The 20103-nt window shown below is 32.1% G+C and overlaps 1 protein-coding gene across 2 annotated transcripts; it reads right to left on the bottom strand.

The window, feature by feature from the left end:
• Window positions 1-5: 5 nt before the first annotated feature.
• On the bottom strand, window positions 6-20058 carry LOC130893060 (ornithine decarboxylase-like). Of its 2 annotated transcripts, none has more exons than XM_057798832.1 (6): window positions 19667-20058; window positions 8486-8735; window positions 5719-6016; window positions 3509-3751; window positions 2266-2462; window positions 6-182 (listed from the first exon to the last, which is right to left on the bottom strand). In XM_057798832.1, exons 1-6 carry the CDS (start codon window positions 19842-19844, stop codon window positions 62-64), a joined length of 1287 nt encoding a protein of 428 aa, XP_057654815.1. In that variant the 5' UTR covers window positions 19845-20058; the 3' UTR covers window positions 6-61. The 2 variants fall into 2 exon arrangements, with proteins under 2 accessions (XP_057654815.1, XP_057654814.1); XM_057798831.1 differs by having other exon boundaries at window positions 3497-3751; window positions 19667-20039.
• Window positions 20059-20103: the final 45 nt, after the last annotated feature.

Genomic DNA, 20103 nt, shown 5'->3' with positions numbered 1-20103 from the left:
CCATAGATACACAAATTATTTAATTAATTCTAAAGTAAAATATAATTTGTTTTTCTTAGAGCTAAAAATACCGGGTTAAAGTACAAGATTTGATTGTTTCCTCAAGAATGCTGCTCATTGGTTCACATAATTCGAAATTATTCAAGGACGAGGGATTGGTTATCTGATTCTTCAGCATTAACCTGAAACATATTTGTTGGATGTGGAAGGCAGTTGTTGAATTTACATACCAAGCAGAAATATCACGTTTCAAATTATGTAACTTTAATTTAATCAGATTACCATGTAATACAGTTGATAAATTCTACCACTAGAATGAATTTTGTACCACAAGCTCGTGGATGATTCAAAAAGCATCGAAATTATGATGGCATATACTCAGTGAAATAGGATAATATTGACATTAAAGACTCAGCCATATCAAATGATAAGTGCTTAAGGAGTCAGTAAGCATAAGGGACCGTACAGTATCAAGGACTCCTCCAGGAAGAATAGGCTGGTCTACTTTCATTAGAACACACAGAATCCAATTTTGTGATGTCACATATTACAGCAAGCGTGTCGCCATTTTAAGAAAGCTTCTTTCTTGGTAATATTCACATTTTGTGGAAGAGTCCTTGGTACAGTACAACAATGGGATATTCATCTACAGTCAATAAGTTTGTTACAGTGCTTCTGTCATCAGGTAGCGTTTTGTGGGCGTTTTAAATTTTATTCCATTGCTCTGGATTCACTGTATACATCAAACGCCTTTACTTTATGGTATTATTTTTCAATAATTTCTATAAAATATACTTTTACAACTTTATCATCATCGGTATCTATTATTTAAACCATTCTTAATGACCAATTGTACCAAGATTTAAATAAAGAATTATATTTTGTAATTTATTATAAAATAAAGTGTGGTTCTTGAAAATTTTTCTGCTCAATTTTTTTTCATTCGATTCAAAAGTCCATTATTTTTCTGAATATACTATACCTTAGAAATAAAGTTGAGACACATTTGAGCAAAAAAGATAAATTTGAGATTTCATCTAAATTTTGCACTATAAATAAAATTTATCTAATTCTGCTATTAAATGGGACACTTTAAGTCACCCCTTGACATTAGAGACCCTCACATTTCTCATAATCTTCATATATCAGTTATTAAAAGTAGTTATGTAAAAAGATTACGTTACTGTTTAGGTTTCAAAGAAGAATTTATTAATTACTGTAAAAATTGACAGTTACTTTATTATTTGAACTCAACTTTATTAAATCCCGAAAGTAGTTCCTCATTTTTATAAATTAAAACAGACGTATTTTAGGAAGGGTGTTATAAAATAATAAAAATGATTAAAATAATTGATAAATACATATTTTATACATTAAAAAAGAATTTAAAATGTACATTACCGGCGTGCTTGCAATACCTTATGTACAGGGGGTTAAGCGAGAAAAGGGGGGTTATATTCGAGGAAGGGGCTATTTTCGAGATTTTGTGGTAGTATTTTAAGATTTATAAACATTGAAAACAACATTATTAAAGACAAAGTTATTCAAAGTAAGTCCATTCTCTGTCTAATGTTAATTTCATTTGAAGCAGTGATATCTACATGCAAATCAGGGGCTTGGCCCAGAATGTTTTCTTAAATTCTTTTGTCTGACAGTGTTTTCGGTATTTTCCGTGTTTTCTATTGAGCCAAATTTCGATATTAGGAATTGAGTAGTATTTGGAGCTAATCAATCGTATTAAACCTAAATATGGTCAATGGAAGAAGCAGCTCTATAATTTGACACCAATTGACAGTTAGCCTAGTGGACTGCATGTAATGAACCGACTTCACTGCGTGGAAACACGCAAAAGTCGGCTAGCTTTATGCCATCAGTATTTTTGGATACACATAGTAATGTATTCATCTAATTTCTTAAAAAGAAAATAACCATAAACAGCGACTATTACTCGTGGAAAAATGGCACTGTTTGAATAAGAAGTTTCGTCACTTTGTCTCAAATCGATTGTACTTTGAATTGCTTCCGCATTATCCATATCTGGCGCCCCAACAATTTTTTTCTGTTCCCATACCTCAACAGAATATTCGCAGGGTCGAAATTTTGTGCCAATGGAGAGGAGACAAATTGTATCATAAAAATGGTACCCAATGACCGCTATAATTGTTATATCGCCATCGAAGACAACTATATTGAATAATAAAATCAAATTTTATTTAAAAAATTTTATATCATACGAAAATTTTAGGCCACCTGTTATAAACTCACCAATCGTTTTTTTTAATTACCGCACAGACGTTGGGTACCGGAAAACCATTATAACCACAACATCTTGATAAACTGTAACTTCCGGTTTCTTCAAAAATCAACCAATCACCTATATTTGAATCTGGTAGGTAGTAATAGGTAGGAGATATTCTGTCGTTAGTATCCTGTGTCGCACCCCATAATATACTTGGATAGACCTATATTGAAATAAGAAGAGTTGGGTTCTAGGTACAAGGAAAACTATGATCACTCTGTATATTTTGAGATGTCACAAAACTAGAGGAGTTTCAATTAGCAACATTACATATTTAAATACCACCAGTGGTTGAGTTATTATCTTAGAATTGATAAAGGTACATACGATTTATCTTAATCTATGTAATATGATTTCAAGGTCGGTTTAAGTGAATAGCAAAGTTTTGAACAGTTACAAAGTCCATTTGGTGATGAACGTCCTTAACTAGCAACTGTGTTTCGCAGGTATAGCGAATTCGAAAGAGGACGGCTATCGATTTGATGAGTAGCGTGCTGGGAAATCATGTTCTTAATTTACTGTTGGAAACATTGAAAGATTGAGACGTATTAATCAAGAACGTGCACCTATAAAGCGATTGAGGTAACTTTTGGCTAGGCTGGATCCGCAACAGTAAATTCAATTTCATGTGATTATCTTCATATGAAAAAACAATTTTTACGTGTTGTTTGCCATATAAACTAAACAAGACAGAAGGAGTAAGAATCGAGCGGGAAATGTTAGACAAGCGTACGCAGTTTTTTTCAGAATACGGATTAGTGAAAGCAATTAAGCTTGAAGATCAACATACACGTGTTTTCACGCATTTATTGAGTCAGTCAATGATCGCGGGTGAATGTTGCATCACGATATTTTATCGTCACAAACTGGACAGCAGACGATTGAATTTTTACGTGAAAACAATGTAAAAATAATTAAACATCCACCCTATTCGCCAGATTTGAATTGGTTATGTATGTTTTCTGATTATTTTCTAATCTGAAGAAACATTTTAACGACGAAAGATGAGATGGATAAAGCAATTCATCAATATGTTGAAACAAATTAAAAGATCACCGACTTCAAGCTGTTAAGTTGTGGAAATTTCGGTTAGAAAAGTGCAGTGACATAGGTGGTGATTTCTTTAAATATAAATGAAATATTGTGGTTTCATTGAATCTCAAAATATATAGCGTTACCCTCGTATAATAATTTTACCTTATTACCAACGTTATTCACTGCCTTACAATCATAGTGGTCGTGGAAAATGGTCGAAATTAATGAATTATATATAGAAACGTCGACATAATACATACGAATTTTTTGTTCATCTACATTGACAATATTTTTTGAATTTATTTGGGTTACTAGTTTGAAAGCTGTATTGACCATATATCTTCCCGGTTCTGCAATAATTTGGACTGTATCGTCTGGAAAATATTCATCTATCGCTTGATTTACGTATTTTGCAATCTGTGAAAATAATATAAAATAGAAAAATATTGAATCAATCGGGATTTTATATTGTTATATGTATATATTTTGATCTTCTATTAGTATTAATATTAATTATTCAACTGGTTTTGAGCAATTAACAGGGATGATGTCATTTGAATAAGTTATTATTTAACTATTTGGCAATCTAAGAAAACACCTGATCAACCTGAAAATGATTGCCGTGGGGTAAACAATTGACTTTTTCGTATGCTCCCGCGTTAGCTTTTCTTGATTTTTTTAGATAGTTCGGTTGCTTTATATTGGTTTTTTGTTCTATGAGGCTCTATGAGACTTCATAGATACTTTTTAAATCTGTTTCAGTAAAATTAGAACAACAGGAAGTCAGACTTTCCAGCAATCCCACATCTTTTAACTATTTCGTATTTATGTATGATATAGGTTTTGATCTTTCTCTATATATACGTGCTACTTAACTAGTTGAACTTTATCTTTTTTTCAACATCTCCACCGCTAAGTTCTTCAGTTATTTCTCGGTTCGTTCTAAAAATTTTTACTGTTTCCGTTTTTCTCAATGTCTCTTCATCAATTCTTGTTAGTGACATTGTTATATCTGAGTAAATTATTGATGGTCTGGACATTGCTTTCCAAATCTCATTATTTTTGTTTTGTTTTCGTTGATTGTCAAACCCATCCGTTTTCTTTCTGTAATTATCTCTTTTAACATTGCCTCCATCATAGATAGTTATTTGTCCTTAAATTCCCTTTATAAATTTTCCTCATTTCTTCTTTCTCTGAGATGAATCATCTGTCCAATTTGTCCGTCTAAGTTAAATAGTGTTACCGATAGCCAGTCACCTTGCATCGCTTCTTTGTTAATCATAAACTCATCAGATTCTCCTTTAGACATTAGTAGGGTGACCCTTGTTCCGCTCATAGTCATTTTTATTAATCTCCGCTGTTTTGCGTCCACACCTAGTTCTTCTAGTGCTGCCAATAGATGTTTTTATTTTTGATAGAGTCAAAGGTCTGTTGAAGTTCTTGAAGTAATCTGCCATATTTGTTTATATTGGTGGTTTTTCTGTCTGCCTTCTTTATCCTTAATTTCTCTTTGTATTATATTTTGAACTTTTTGTATCTCTCTAAAAATATTATACATCCTATTATCCATCTTAATATACCTGCGACATGTATGGTTCGTGCTATTGTACTGTATTGAAGGCTAGACACTGAAAGTTAACACCATGAACAGATTGGAGGCATTTGAAATGTGGATCTACCGAAGAATTTTGAGAATTCTATGGACGACAAGAAAAGCCAACGAAGAAATTCTGAGGAGAAAAGGAAGAGAACGCGAACTGCTGGACCCGATAAAACGTAGGAAAGCAGAATACCTGGGACATGTGTTACGGAGCGAGAGGTATCAGTTGCTTCTACTCTGGATAGAGTGAAAGGTAAAGGGAAGGAGTTTGAGCAGAAAGAGGATGTCGTGGGTACACAATATCAAAAATTGGACAGGGATAAGAGCCACAAGAGAATCAAATTAAAATCACTGGAGACAGGATAAAATGGTCAGAAGTGATCGCAAATATCCATTAATGGATAGCAGAATTAGAATTATTAACGTCAAATCGAATCAAATTCAAACAAGAGCAAATCAATTAGTGAGAAAGGATAAACAATAAATGTTCTCATGTATATATACAAAAATTTGTCGTTCTTTGAAAGTATAAAGTTTAGATTTCAGAAACCGTTTATCATATTTATTCTGATCGAAGTGTTTACAACCACTGCTTGGCACGTTTTGCTAACAACTTCATCGACTTCAGAAACCAAACTGTTCTAGTTTATTTTTTGTATCTGAAGGTAACAACACTGTAATCGGAACGTGCGTAACTCAGTGTAATTTTGAGTGTTGATGTAGTAGTAGTATCAACATGTTCGCTACTTAAGGAGTCGTTCACTTAGAGAAAAAATAGACTCACCTCCTCTAAACTTTCAGAACTATTTCCTGGATATCCTCCCCCAATGTCTAAAATCGTAAATTTATAGGCGAATTTCTCTGCCATGTCAAAAACTTTTTTCGCCGCAGCTATGGCTTGGCGATATATAATATGATTTTTACAATTTGATCCGACATGGAAAGCCACACCTCTGACATTGATATCGAGGGATTTGGCAGTTCTAAGTAAGTTCCACGATTCTATATCTGGATTAGCGCCGAATTTCTTACCCAAAATGAATGTCGCAGATACATCGTCATATCTTATTCTTAGCAGCAATCTACAAATATTGAAAAATATATTCAATCATTTTTTTAGGTATCAATACCACACACCACAACCAGTCTTGATCGACGTTGATAGTAAAATTTTCGATTACTTTAGTTGCTCTATTCATATAAATTTGATCATATGGAAAACAAATGCTGATTATCATGAAGATATGACAGAACTAGGTCACACCATACAAGATTTTCTCCATAACATTGCACACACTATAAAATGACTATGGGTAATCACAAAATTTTAAGACCAAGTAAAGAAAGTCTGGTCATCAAGTGTCATTGGTTTTAGTTCTTCTTAATTGACTTAGGCAAAAAATGTAGCATTGCCTCAACATTAGAAACAGGGATACAAGCCACGTGTCATATTTTTCGTGTTTATTAGTATTTTTTATTGAAAACATATTTATTATCTTACTGAGAAAAGTTCAATAAACTCCTGAACAAAATATGAGATCGCTATAAGTACTGATACTACTTTTATGTAACTGTTTTTCATCAATTGTGATAATAAGAATGAGTGCAAATAAACAATATTTCAGTCAGAATGATTCATTTTGATTTCAAATAAACAAAACAAATAAATCAATTGAAGAAAGGTGATAAATCATTCTCAAGCTTTTATAACCGCTGTTATCAAACTACATAGAAGTTAAACAAACAGAAATCGAGTTTTATGTAGTTTAAAACCTCTTTTACATAGTTCTAGAGAATTTGTGGAACACTAAAATATTCGATAACTGCCTAATGATATAGACAAAAGTTACATTACATAAAGTGAACATCACGGTATAGTATTTCTTGTGAAATAAGATACAGATTTATCAATAATTTTTTTTAACTTTTGGTATTTTGCGTTACTTTAATAGTAAGGTCTGGTATTACTAGGATATACTGAAAAATTCTTAGCCTACTATAGAACCAAACAAAATTTCAATGTTAAAATATTTTATTCCTCAACATATTCATCTCTTATTAATCTCCAGTTATTGTTCTCAAAAAAACTGAAGCAAGAACTTTTTCAGCAGATTTTTGGACACGAAACTTCTTAGATCTTGGAGAACCAGAGTATCGCCATTCCAACGATTGTTGCTTCGTTTCTGGATCGTAGAAATGTACCCAAGTCTCATCGATAGTAATAATTGGGTTTAAGAAGTCTACATCGTTTTCAAATCGAGCACAGATCGAACGCGATGCTTCTACCCTTGCACGCTTTTAGTCAACATTCAAACATTTGGGGATCCATTTTGCAGCAATTTTTCTCATGTCCAAATTGACGTGAACTATATGATGATAGTATGAAATATTCAGGGCTTCAGATATCCGATTTAGCCCAATTCGACGGTCTTATAAAATCATGTCATGAACTGTATCGATATTTTCGGGGACTGACACAGAAACTGGCCTTCCCGATCGGTCATCATTTTCAATGGAAAATTTACCTCTTTTGAAGCTTGCAGTCCAATTTTTCACGATCGCATACGAAGGACATTGATCACCAAGGGTATTAAGCATATCTTCGTAAATCTGCTTACCTCTTTACCCTTTCAAATACAGATACTTGATGATGGCTCGATACTCGAATTTTTGAATTTCCACAATTTCGGTGGACATCTTTTTTCTTTTAATTTATTGCGTAACTCTGGTTGGCTTTTTTGACATCAAACTTTACACTGACACTTCTAATAAGTTATTGTTCGTTGCTATGATAACGCAATATTCTGTTCTGGTCTAGGCTAGGCTAACTAGATATCAATACATCCTCATACAAAGTTTTTCAGATGATTTCGCGTCAACTTTGACCTTAACAAAGTAGCACGACAACGATCTACGATGATGGGCTGGTAAAAAGTATGATCACAAAGAAGTAGCCCTGCGAAGACTATTTATCGAAAAAAAAAATTGTGATCAATGCGTGATCCGCACGTTAACATCCTGGGCGAAAGGCGTTATAGCATCGTTATTGGTTCAAATCAGTGGCACCATAATATACCACAAATAGAAAGCTCCGTGGAAGGGACGTGTGGCGCATCGCTATCCTTAGATTGTATAGGTTTTAAAAGTTATTGTTTGTTAATCATTGGGCATGAGCCGCCCCTGGCCTTCAGATAGTAGTGTAGAATTATTTATTCCTTCAAACATACTACATCGACATACGTAATCATCCATTAACAATTTTAATATAACTTAAATATAAGTTCTGCTTTCGCAACGTCATCTACTCACTCCCGAATTTTTTACTCTACTCACTCCATCATCTACTCACTCCATTAAGTCCCGAACACCCTATATAATATTCCTATATAAATGTTGTCAAAATTGTAATTTGAGTAAAACGTGATTTGAAAATAGTACAATAATTTCAAATGGGGGCTAATTTATTTTTTTCTCTATGTAAATAATATTTGAAATTTAATGTATGTAATATAAAATTGTTTTTGTCGGACTAAAAGATTTTTAAAACTCACTCAGCTGCACGATGAAATTTTTTCACTTTGTACAACTCCGATTCATTGTCAAATGTCATAACCTTCACACCAGTCTTAGCTGCATATTGGATATGACTATTGATTTTTGCTGGATTAGCAAATATGATTCGTTCTGGTGGTACTCCCAAGGAAATTATTTTTCGTATTTCTTCTTTAGAAGCGCAATCAAATCCAACTCCAATCGCAGCCAAAGTTTCCAATACAGCCTTGTAATCATTACATTTAATGGCTATAAAAAACAAAATTTAATATGGAGAATGTTTTTGATAAATACAGTGTGAAAACACTTTAATATTTCTGTTATCGTCACCAAGGTATTTGCCATATTTTAAAGGTTGTAATATGAAATATAAAATGTTTTCCCATGTATAGGTGATATACAGGTTTTCTTTTCCATTGGCATGCATATGAATCACTGTTTGTATGATACAAATTTTGTTATCAATATTAAAATATTATATAATATTATGACTAGTTACGATACTTCATCTTAGACTTCGTTTGTTAGTTAGTGTCTTATCACCTGCCACCCATTCTATTTTGGACTATAGATGATTCTAGAGACGTTTTGAGTGAATTGTTGAGAAATATTTTGTTTTTAAGTTCATGTTTGGGATTAAGGATGCTTTAATCTTGATGTACCGTAAATGGCTTGAAAGAAAAAAACATGCAGAATAGAAATTGAAACTTTTCAATTAAGAATGATAATAATTTTTACCTCCTAATAGAAATTAAACTTTTCATACCATTTAAATTATCAAAAGATTCCGTTCTAAGAAATAAATGACTAATGGCTATAAGAAGAGACAATTTGAAACCAAGTGACTATACAGTGATTTGTGAAAAACACTTCGCCATGGAAGACTGTTTTACAGGGTGTCCCATGACGAGTTAAAAGTATCTGTATATGGCAAAATACTTATAGTGAAATCATGAAAATTTCTACGTTTGGGTTTTCGGATAAAATCTTTCTAACTAAAATATTTTTAAAGATGGCCGACTTCCGATTCTACCGGAACTCGACTGAAGCTTTGTTATTTTAAATAGAACAGCCCATAAATTAACACATTTTTGAAATCTACGTAAAATTTTAGTATATTTTTATCTACAAACTTTTAACGAAAAATGCATACTTTTTGAGTTATTAATTTTTCTGTAAAAAATTTATTATTATTGTATTTTTCAACAAGTTTTAATTTTTTATGTATACTTTTAGTAGGCTTTGTAATAAATGACACTTATTTAACTGTCATTGTAAATTGTTAATACACGAAAATCGTTAAAATGGCTCGTTCTCAATTTAATAACGAATGAATAAAATTTAGACCACATCTGTATTTCTAAAAATTTACAGAAAACATTTAATATCTGGATAACGGTGAAGTTTAGGTATAGGAAAGTATACATGAATTCACCTTATTTTTTACCTATGAATGCATTAAAATAGAAAAAATCCGGGTGGTCTACTTAAAAAAAATAAAGAAATTTGATAGTTATGAAGTTAAACTTTGAACACTTCTTATACACTCCCTGTATAAAATGAAAAAGTTTTCAGCACAGAATCAAATACGTCTGACCTTGCGAAAAGCAACCGAATTGAAACCATTTTCATATCTTTTAGGGTATCCTCATGAAAAAATAATTTATAAGGGTCTGCAACAGTCAAATTCTTCACAAAAAAATTAATAACTCAAAATGCATTTTTCGAAAAAATTTTGAGACAAAAGTATACTAAAATTCAAAAATGTATTAATATATAGGGTGTTCTATTTAAAATAACAAAGCTACAGATGACTTCCAGTTCTACCGGAAGTCGGCCATCTTTGAAAATATTTTATTTAAAAAGATCGTATCAGAAAACGCAAACGTAGAAATTTTCATGATTTTACTATAAGTATTTTGCCATACACAGATAATTGATAATATACTCATAATCGGTATAGTTTCATTATTGCTGTAACCCACCCTGTATAAGGTAAATATTAAATATAAGGATATCTTGTCTCTCAATTTCACTTCAAATTTCTTCTACTTGTAGAGTTAATGACCATTTCTATTATTATTTTTGAGGGTTTTTACATTTCGTACAATATAGCATTTTATTACATTTTATGTATGCACATTGTTACGAACAAGCTCGCGAAATGGGTCCTTAGGCCGGACCTGTCCAGCTACAATGGAATTTTAAAGATCGGGAAATCGTGCGGTGTCTTTCATCTTCTTCTTTTCATGCCTTCTTCTAACGAAGGTTGGCGACCACTACTTTAAATGCTTCTCTATCTTTTGCTATGTGAAACAATTCAGGCACACTCATATTCGTCCAGTCTCTCACATTCTTTAGCCACGATTTCTTTTTTCTCCCGACACCCCGTCTACCATCGACCTAAGTACGCTGTTTTCTTTGTTTTATGGTCCTTATCAGTGATAGTTCTCTGCCTATTCTGGTTAGCACTTCTGCATTTGTTGTTCTTGCAGTCCATGGGATCTTTAGCATTTTACGATAGAACCTTTCATCTAGTTTTTATAAATGGCGGCTAAATCATCTGGATGTTTATTCATAAATTTAAAAATTGATATTATTTCAGAGCGAATGAATTTTTATTTTAATAATCCTAATAAAGCTTGTCATATTATGTATTTTTCATTTCATTGTTTCCTATCCAGTTATTCCCCTTTACATACTCGTAACTTTATATAAGATACAAAATGCATACAAGCACAGAAAATATCATTTATTTTACAATTGATTTATTTTTTAACCATAAATAATAGTGTACATTTTCAGTGTTCAAGAACTAGTACCAAAGTATGTATTCGATATTTTTTCTAGCAACATATTTGCTTATATTTTTAAAATCATCACTTTTTTATTTTTAAACAAGTTTTTAAACGAAAATAAAAACCCTTCAAATCACCCTGTTGCTCCACCACTGGTAGTACATAATAGGAGTCAGTTGGTAACAAGACTTAATAGTTAGCAGCATTTATTCTTCTTTCCTTGTCTAAGCTACGATCTTTCAAATTCACTGAATAGACCTCTACTGATATGAATTTAGATAACCCTAAACTATTTTTTAAAAATTTTTTGTTACTAGAATGAAATATGTAACAAAACTATATATATATACGAGGGTTGTCTGAAAAGTTTCCGACCTCAACCTAAATATGTTGACATTCATCAAAATAAGCTTTGCTTTGCTTTGCTTCATGAGAACACTGTTTCAATAAAAGTTGATCAACTTTTGTTGACCGATAAAAAGTTGCCCGGCTGTCAACTTTTGCTTTTAAGTCGGCTTAATTTTTGATCGAGTTGAATTTTGTTGAACGTGAGAACGAGCCAGACCGACTCGAAAGCGATTAATCTTTGTTTGTATTTTTTTGTGTGTGATAGGTACCTAGTGATGAGCAAAATGGCTTCGTCTAAAAAGGCGTTTAAATGGAGTGATACTTTAACCTTCAAGTTTCCAGATCTTTATCAGCAGCACGAATGCCTTTGGAATCAAACCCTTGTTATTTACAAGAACAAAAATGCCAGAGATACTGCGATTCAAGCAATAATTGTCGATTTTGCAGGAATAGCTTCTCGCATGTTAGTATCCTGTTTGAAAATTTTTGGCCGGACTTTGGAAAGAAGTTCATTGAACATGGCCTCGCTCATACGCAGAAAATTCTTGTATCCAGCTTTATCTTCGATCGCTAGCTTTTTTAAAAGCATCTGTCATGCTCCTAGTCGGTCCCTCCTAGATATCCTCACTCAACATTTTCTTTTTTTCTAAATATCTCTTTTTTCAATATTATTTTTATTTCCTCAAATAAAATATTTTTTATTTCCCGTACACACCTTTGCACTACTTTATTTGGAGCCATGGAGGCCATTTTGAAAAAAACTACCAATTCGGTCCGATCGATATTTCAACCGTATGAACGCAAATCGCTTGCAAACAAAAATCGTTCAGTTAAAATCGCCTCGTAAGAACCTCGCTTCAGTTTCTGTTTAACAATCGTATAAGTGAGTCGTCGAGATATTTCTAAAAATTGAGTATCGAGTTGTCAATGAATATATTTTATTGAAAGATAATACGCCTATGGAAATCGAACATGAGTTAAACATTGTGTACGGAGATTCTAACCAATATTTGAGATCGTTTAATTTAGGGCAAATGAATTTAAACGTGGCTGTATTAGAACTTGATTGACGACGAGCGTTCTGAACGGCCAAAAACTGTGCGACAACCGGCGATATAATTGAACAAGTTATCCAAATAGTACTATACCGATGGTCGGATTAAAGTTAGAGAGATACATGTGGCTATTGGCATATCAAAAGAACACATTTGATATGTATTGAAGAATTATGCCTGCGTAAAATAAGCCCCGCTTTTAGTGTCGCGTTTGTTCACTTTAAACCAAAAACAGTGGATTGCAAATGGTGAATCTGCTTGGAAAAAGTCAAAAGCGGTTTCATAGACCGGGAAAGTGATGGTTTTTTTTTTGGATATTCATGTGACTGTGTTCATCGATACAACAAAGAAAGAAATTGCAACAAAGCGACCTTAATTAAGAAAATTAAAGTGCTTTTCCGAACTGGAGTAATACCCGAAGAATGGAGAACTAGTATAACTATACCTATATACAAGAAAGGTTTAAAATCAGATCCGAAGAATTACAGAGGCATAACGCTACTTAGTAGTGTGTTAAAGTTATTTACCAAGATACTTGCAAATAAGATAACTGCTAAGGTAGGCATCTCAGAAGAGCAACAAGGCTTCCGCCCAAACAGATCCACTATAGACGCAATATTTATATTACGCCAGTTGATAGAGAAATCCATAGAATACAATAAACCCATGTACACATGTTTCGTAGATCTAAAGCAAGCATTCGATAGAGTAAAACTCAACGATGTAATCCACCGACTAAACCAAAAAGGCGTCAAGAAGCATTATACAAATCAAGTAAGGCAACTTAACATCAACACCAAAACAAGAATAAATACAGACTGTGGGCTAACAAGAGAACTCAAAGTCTCATCCGGCATAAGATAGGGAGATAGCCTCAGCCCATGCCTTTTCAACGTAATAATGGACCAAATAATTGAGAGCGTAAACGAAGTTAATGCTGGATTCGAAATGAATAACCGTCGCCTGAGAATCCTTTGCTACGCAGATGACGCTATACTTATAGCTGAAAATGAAGACGATCTACAACGCCTCCTTCATAAATTTAACCTGACGGCACAGAGACTTAACATGCAAATCTCATGCGAGAAAACACAAAGCATGGTAATATCCAAAGACCCAATAAGATGCAAGTTGGTAGTAAATGAGCGCATTATAGAGCAGGTAATGAATTTCAACTACTTGGGCGTAGAAACAACGAGCAGCAGAAACATAACGGACGAGGTAGATAAGCAGATCAAGAAAGCAACTAGAATATCGGGATATTTACGGGAAATTATATGGAGAAATAAATATATGAGCATAGAAAGTAAGACGCGAATCTACAAGACCTGTATCAGACCCATACTAACCTATGCCGCAGAAACAAGGGCAGACACAACACAAACAAAGAGAAAAATAAGAACAGCAGAGATGAAGATATTACGAACAATAAAGGGTACCACACTCCACGATAGAATACCCAACACAGATACCTTAAGAGAACTGGAAGTACAAGATGTCGTTAGATGGGTAAGAGCAAGACGCCGACAATGGAGAGACCATGTAGAACGAATGGCTCCAGAACGGATTGCCAAATGGGCCAAAACACAGACCAGACACAAGACGCCCAATCGGTAGGCCCCCAAAACGCTGGTACGATAGCTGGACATCGGCGTCACAAGAGGGCAGATGACAGACCTGACAGGACTAGAAGAAGAAGAAGAAGAAGAAAGTGCTTTTCCATTAGGACAACGCATCTTCTCCAACTTCGGTGTTCGCGATGTCTAAAATGTATGAATTGAACTTTGAATTAGTTGAGAAACCACCGTATTTAGCTCCAAGTGACTTTTTTCTGTGACATAACCTCAAAGTAAGCCCCATAACTATTATTTGAAATATTTAAAAAGATTTGAGTGTTAAAAAATAGAAAATAGAAATGATTATTGAAAAAAGTCTTGTTTCTTAGTTAGTTTGGTACTTTTAAGAACACAACAAAAGATATAATAGTGTAATTTAGAAATAATGAAATAGTTCGAGACAGTTTGAAACAAAATAAATGAAATGCGGACCTTTACTAATATTTTTACAGAATTCAATTCAGTTGACCCTGATGAATTTATCTTAAGTTCAGTTGGTCAAAAGTTAGAAAAAAATAGCTATATTGGTAATTTAGCGTTTATTTCCTTTAGTTAGAAAATTATGCTGCGTCATATATAGCAGATATATTCAAAGTCAATGTGAAGACTTGTATGATTACATATCTTTATTTACAAAACAAATTTGAGTATATTATAGTACTTAAGAGATATTTGAAGAAACGGCCATAGAAAAAGTACTGAAACTGAAAAAATAAAATGTTCTGATAAAATATTTTGAATAGACATAAACCGAGTCGATTTTTTTTATTCTCACTAGAGTAACCGTGACTTTTGTTATATTTAAATAGTATATTACACACCGAGGTGGGAGGAATTTCATTACTGTCGAGATATTAGATATAGTTAACCAAGTCGCGAAACGTCGAGGTTAGCTATGATCTTGAGACAGGAATGAAACTTCCTACCAATGTTTGTATACTATTTTATTTACAACCATCATATTTTGATCAAAATTAATTAATCTTTGTTTCGTTCTGAGCATAGTTACATAAAATATTACATTTAACAAAAAATTACCAGGTATTGTTGCTATATGGTAAACAACTGTAACCAATATAAATAAATGCTATAATCGAAAGGAGTCAGAATTGCTGTAACGGTACACTTTTGTCTAACAAAAGCTGATTTAATTTTACGAGAGTTGTCTGAAAAGTTTCCGACCTCAACTTGAAGATGTCAGCATTCATCAATATAAGTTGAGAAAAGTATTTGGGCATACGTTATTTTTTTCGTTATATTATTTTATTTATTTCAGTCTGTTCATCGTTCTTATTCGAGAGTTTTGCTTCCAGGAAATTTTTCTTATATTTTCTGTCCTCTCCCTATTGATTCTTTATGTATTCATTTCTAACAACCACATTCTATTTCAGCAGGATCTCCATGCGTTGATTGAAGGTGAGGGGCCCTCAATCAGTGGGAATTTAATAAAACCATATCTTCTAAATCAATAGTACATTTTCAATTTTCACATTTAATAACAATTTACAGTAATCTAAAACTCCTGCTACAAGATGTCGCTGTGAGTATATTGTTAACAAATAACTGTGTTTCTGTCTCTATACATATTGCTGGTTCTTATATTGATATAAATTATTATGGTATGATTTAGAAGGTGATTGTTATAGATACAAGGTTTGTTGATTGATTCGATACGTACCTCACACTTTGTTTTCTTCTGGTTTATTTTTAGACCATAACTGCAGCCTCTTCTAGTTTAAAGAATGACATTCTGATTTTGTTCTTTGCTTTGGTTATTCCTGCTAAATCGTATTAATATAATTAAGCTCTGTTGCTTGTACCTGTACTATCTCGTACAATTTTTTAACAAGAAATTACAAGCCAATGTCGATTGCTTTAATTCTTTTTGAATCCTATAACTTTTTATTGGATTCCTAGTGAATTAAAGGCAATATACCGAGTGAGTTTTATGTATGGAACGCCTCAAGTATTTCGGAAACGGCTTGCATAATTTTAATAAATTTTTGTGCACATGGGTCTTTTGATATGGCCGGTATTATAGTGGTATCTGCATTGTTGTCAGATCTTTCCTTTTTCCGGAAAAATAATGAACTTTTTTATTTCAAATGGATCACCCTATATATTTGGTATTTTTAGAAAATCCTTAAGAAATACTGATTATTTTTGTATATATTATTCTCTATACCTAAATGCCATAATATCGGAGTTACAGCTACATTGAATAATCTCGTTTGATAAGAATATTCTTTAATAATTTATGTGCTAATACATACATTCAGTTTTTCGGAATATTGGGTGTGGAATTCACGCATCCAACGAGGATTGTTATGTGACCAGTATCTACAATTATGCCGATTTACGTTTCCATTAATACAAAAAGTTTCCTTATCATATAACATTACTTAAAAAATTTGGATCGTTTTGATTGTAACATTTTTCCATCATTAGGTCTGCAAACTCTTCACGTCTATCAAACCATCGTTACTTTGTAATTATGGAATTTATTATTACGTTCCCTGGATATTTGTCTAGTGTGTATCGTCTTCTAACAGGACATAAACATCTAAAGATTTGTTTTCAGTTGATGTAGTTTTTCTGCTCCCTGATTTGGATGAATCTTTTACTGAACCAGTTTCGTCAAACTTTTTTACTAATTTACTGTCAGTAGTTGTTATGGGATTTCGGTTAGGATATAAATTATTAAAGATATTTCACGTTTCTTGTTGACTTCTACGCCTATCACCATATCCTGATATATTTAAAATATTAAATCGTTCTTTTTCAGATAAACGGTCCATTGTGACTTTCAATAAATTTTTGTAATTGTACCAGTCCTAGCCACCTAAATTTATTATTTTAACTTCGGCGGAGATAACGCAAATATAGTTATAATTCCGAAATTATGGCATTCAGGCATAGGGAACATTAGATGAAAAATAATAAGTATTTCTTAAGGATTTCGAAAAGCGGAAAATATTCTGGGTGATCTATTTGAAATAACAAACTAATAAACTAATAACTAAATAAACTAATTCTGTATATTTTATTTCTATATACTGTGTTTATAAGCCCGCTTAAAATCTATAAACATAATATGACGATTTGCGCTTACTTTATTACTTTAATAAATACATTTTCGTTTCAGATCGTTTCCAAATTGCTTGTCAGCACTATTTTGGAGAGTTTTTAAACTATACTGTTTTTAGTTTTCAGACGAATAGATTTACGAGTGGAACTCTTCACATCTACCCTCTATGACCATATTATTACTAACATGGCTGACCAAATCCTGTTTTCCGACAATTTTCCTACGTTCTCTCCACAAATTTTCACTTGACAATTTTTTCAAATTGATTTTTAAGAATGAGCACTATTTTCAAAAAACTGTATTAAATAAATATAGTTTAAAGTAAAAAACTTAAAACATACTTTTAAAGCGTGAGCCCAAAAGTTGAAAATAATTTCTAAAATAAACTTAGAACAATAATGAATGAAGTTATTATGAAAAAAGTGATGGGCGCTCGATATACGAAAAATATGGAAAAAAAGGCCTCACGCTTTTTTCACTATAATATTAGTATTTTTCAATCATTATTGATTTAAGCTTATTTTGAAAACATTGTTAACATTTTGATGTGCATTAAAAACTTGTTTGTTAAACTATACTTATTTTTCACTTTTTAGATTGATTTATAGAAAAAAATACAATTTTTCTTCAAGTTTTAGTCTTATAAATCTCCAGCAGGGGGTGCACGGATGTAAAACTTTTCCCGAATAACATAATAAAATAGTTAAATTCTAAAGTAATACTGATACAGGTGGTGGGCAACAGAGGGCAGATAGTTGTAAAATTTTCAGCTCCCTATATGAATTATGAAGAAAAAAATATTACATTAACTGGCGAACTTCATTTGACGATGTTTGCCACCAATGGTATTAAAAATACTTCTTCACTTTGACATTAAATATACTATACTAATTTTTCTTATTGTATATGGCTAGAAAATTCAATTTTTTCAGCTTCAGATGGAAAAGTAATGTTTATAATATTAAATTTGCTTACTATTCAAATAATTTCCCTCGTAGATTCTATCAATAAACCAATTATTAGAAATAGTGATAACACAGCAAAGAATATATCTTATTTAAGATATAACACGTTTTAGAAATTAGAACGCAAATTATGATATTGTTAATGAGGAAGGTCGTTACATAAAATTGCATAATTGGAGATTTGTTAAAAAAAATATTTAATTATGGAGATATTCAGAAAGGTTGGCCTGTACGACTTTACACTCCATTAATATCTAATTTTTTTGGGATATTTTAGCGAACTTAGCACTAAATATGAAACATCATCGCTTTCTGCTTCAAAGATAAAAAACAAATAGAACAATTTGATAATTTCACTCTCTAACACTAAATATGAACATTCTTCTCAACGCTTAGCATGGAGTCACATTATAATTATGTAATGCGAATAGACTTAACTCACAGTTTATTTTATATTTTTCATTTTTACTTGAATAAATTTTAAGAGTGAAAAGTTTAATTAGCATCAATCATAGAAACCTGTATGTAAAAATGTAAAAACTTAGAGCAACTTATAATTTCCTCAACGAAGCACAATAATTGAATGGTTTTATCAATCAACTTATTTATTTTACGTTGCTATAATGTTGAGAATTATAGGGGCTAGTCGAGCACTAGAATTGAAATACAAATTAAAAATTCTCCGTTTCGATAAATTTTTATACCATAGTTAAGAAATATATATGTGAATCTTCGTTGTACTCGTACGAGAGCTGTTTGAAAAACCGAAAAAAGAAAAAAGACATTTTTTTTTCAATTTTTATTTCACAACATAGTCCAGTTTTGAATCTTTTTCGATGCTGCCCAAAATTTTACGGTCATAAATGATGGTGAAGAGTCTCCGTATTCAGTGTCTAACTTTCATTTGCCTAGGCGTATTGCCTTTCAAAAACAAACAATTAATGATAGCTCGATATTCAATTTATCCCTTTTCAGAAAAATCTTTACAATGGCACACCTTTATGATAGTCAAATAGAAACTTGTTTTTTCGGAATAACTAAACATATCGCCACCGTTCTATTAGAGCAACGTAGAATGGTCAATTCTTAATGATACACCAACATTTGTTTGCTAGAAGTGTTCGAAAAATTCAGAGAAACCAATCGCAGAAGACGAATCATGAATGAACAAAAGGAAGGTTGCAACAAATAACTCTAGGTTACATATATAGTTTATGGTATATTTCCCATGACAATAATCATCTAATTATAAGAGTTTATATTATAATGTTTGTCTAGTATCCATTATTAATAATTTTCAAAGAACTTACCATAGAAAATTTTAACACGAGGCATAAATTTCTTCCAATTTTTATATAACCATATAATTCTACTTAGGTCACAAATATAGAAAGGATCTTCTTGATCACGGCACTGTGTAATTTTTTCAATAATCGAGTAAACATTTGAATCCGAATCTAATATTTGTACTTTATTTTTCAATTCCATTATAAGGTGGTGTTTATATTGTTTTCATTGAAAATAAATTACTGCTTTATATACTCAATATCAATTGTTATGACCAGAGGCGTTACAGTGAGAAATAATAAACAAATTTGTGATTAAATTATTTGTGCACACCCAAATAATCCAAGTTGTTTATATTCAGATAACACTGAATTGATGTAACGTAGAATTCAGTTTTTGCGTTCCAAATAAATACTTCCGACAACAACAAATTGATTGATCGTAACATTTGATCACACCT

This window comes from Diorhabda carinulata, chromosome 4 (assembly GCF_026250575.1).
Source record: "Diorhabda carinulata isolate Delta chromosome 4, icDioCari1.1, whole genome shotgun sequence".
NCBI lineage: Eukaryota > Metazoa > Arthropoda > Insecta > Coleoptera > Chrysomelidae > Diorhabda > Diorhabda carinulata.
This window is presented reverse-complemented; position numbering and strand designations above follow the sequence as displayed.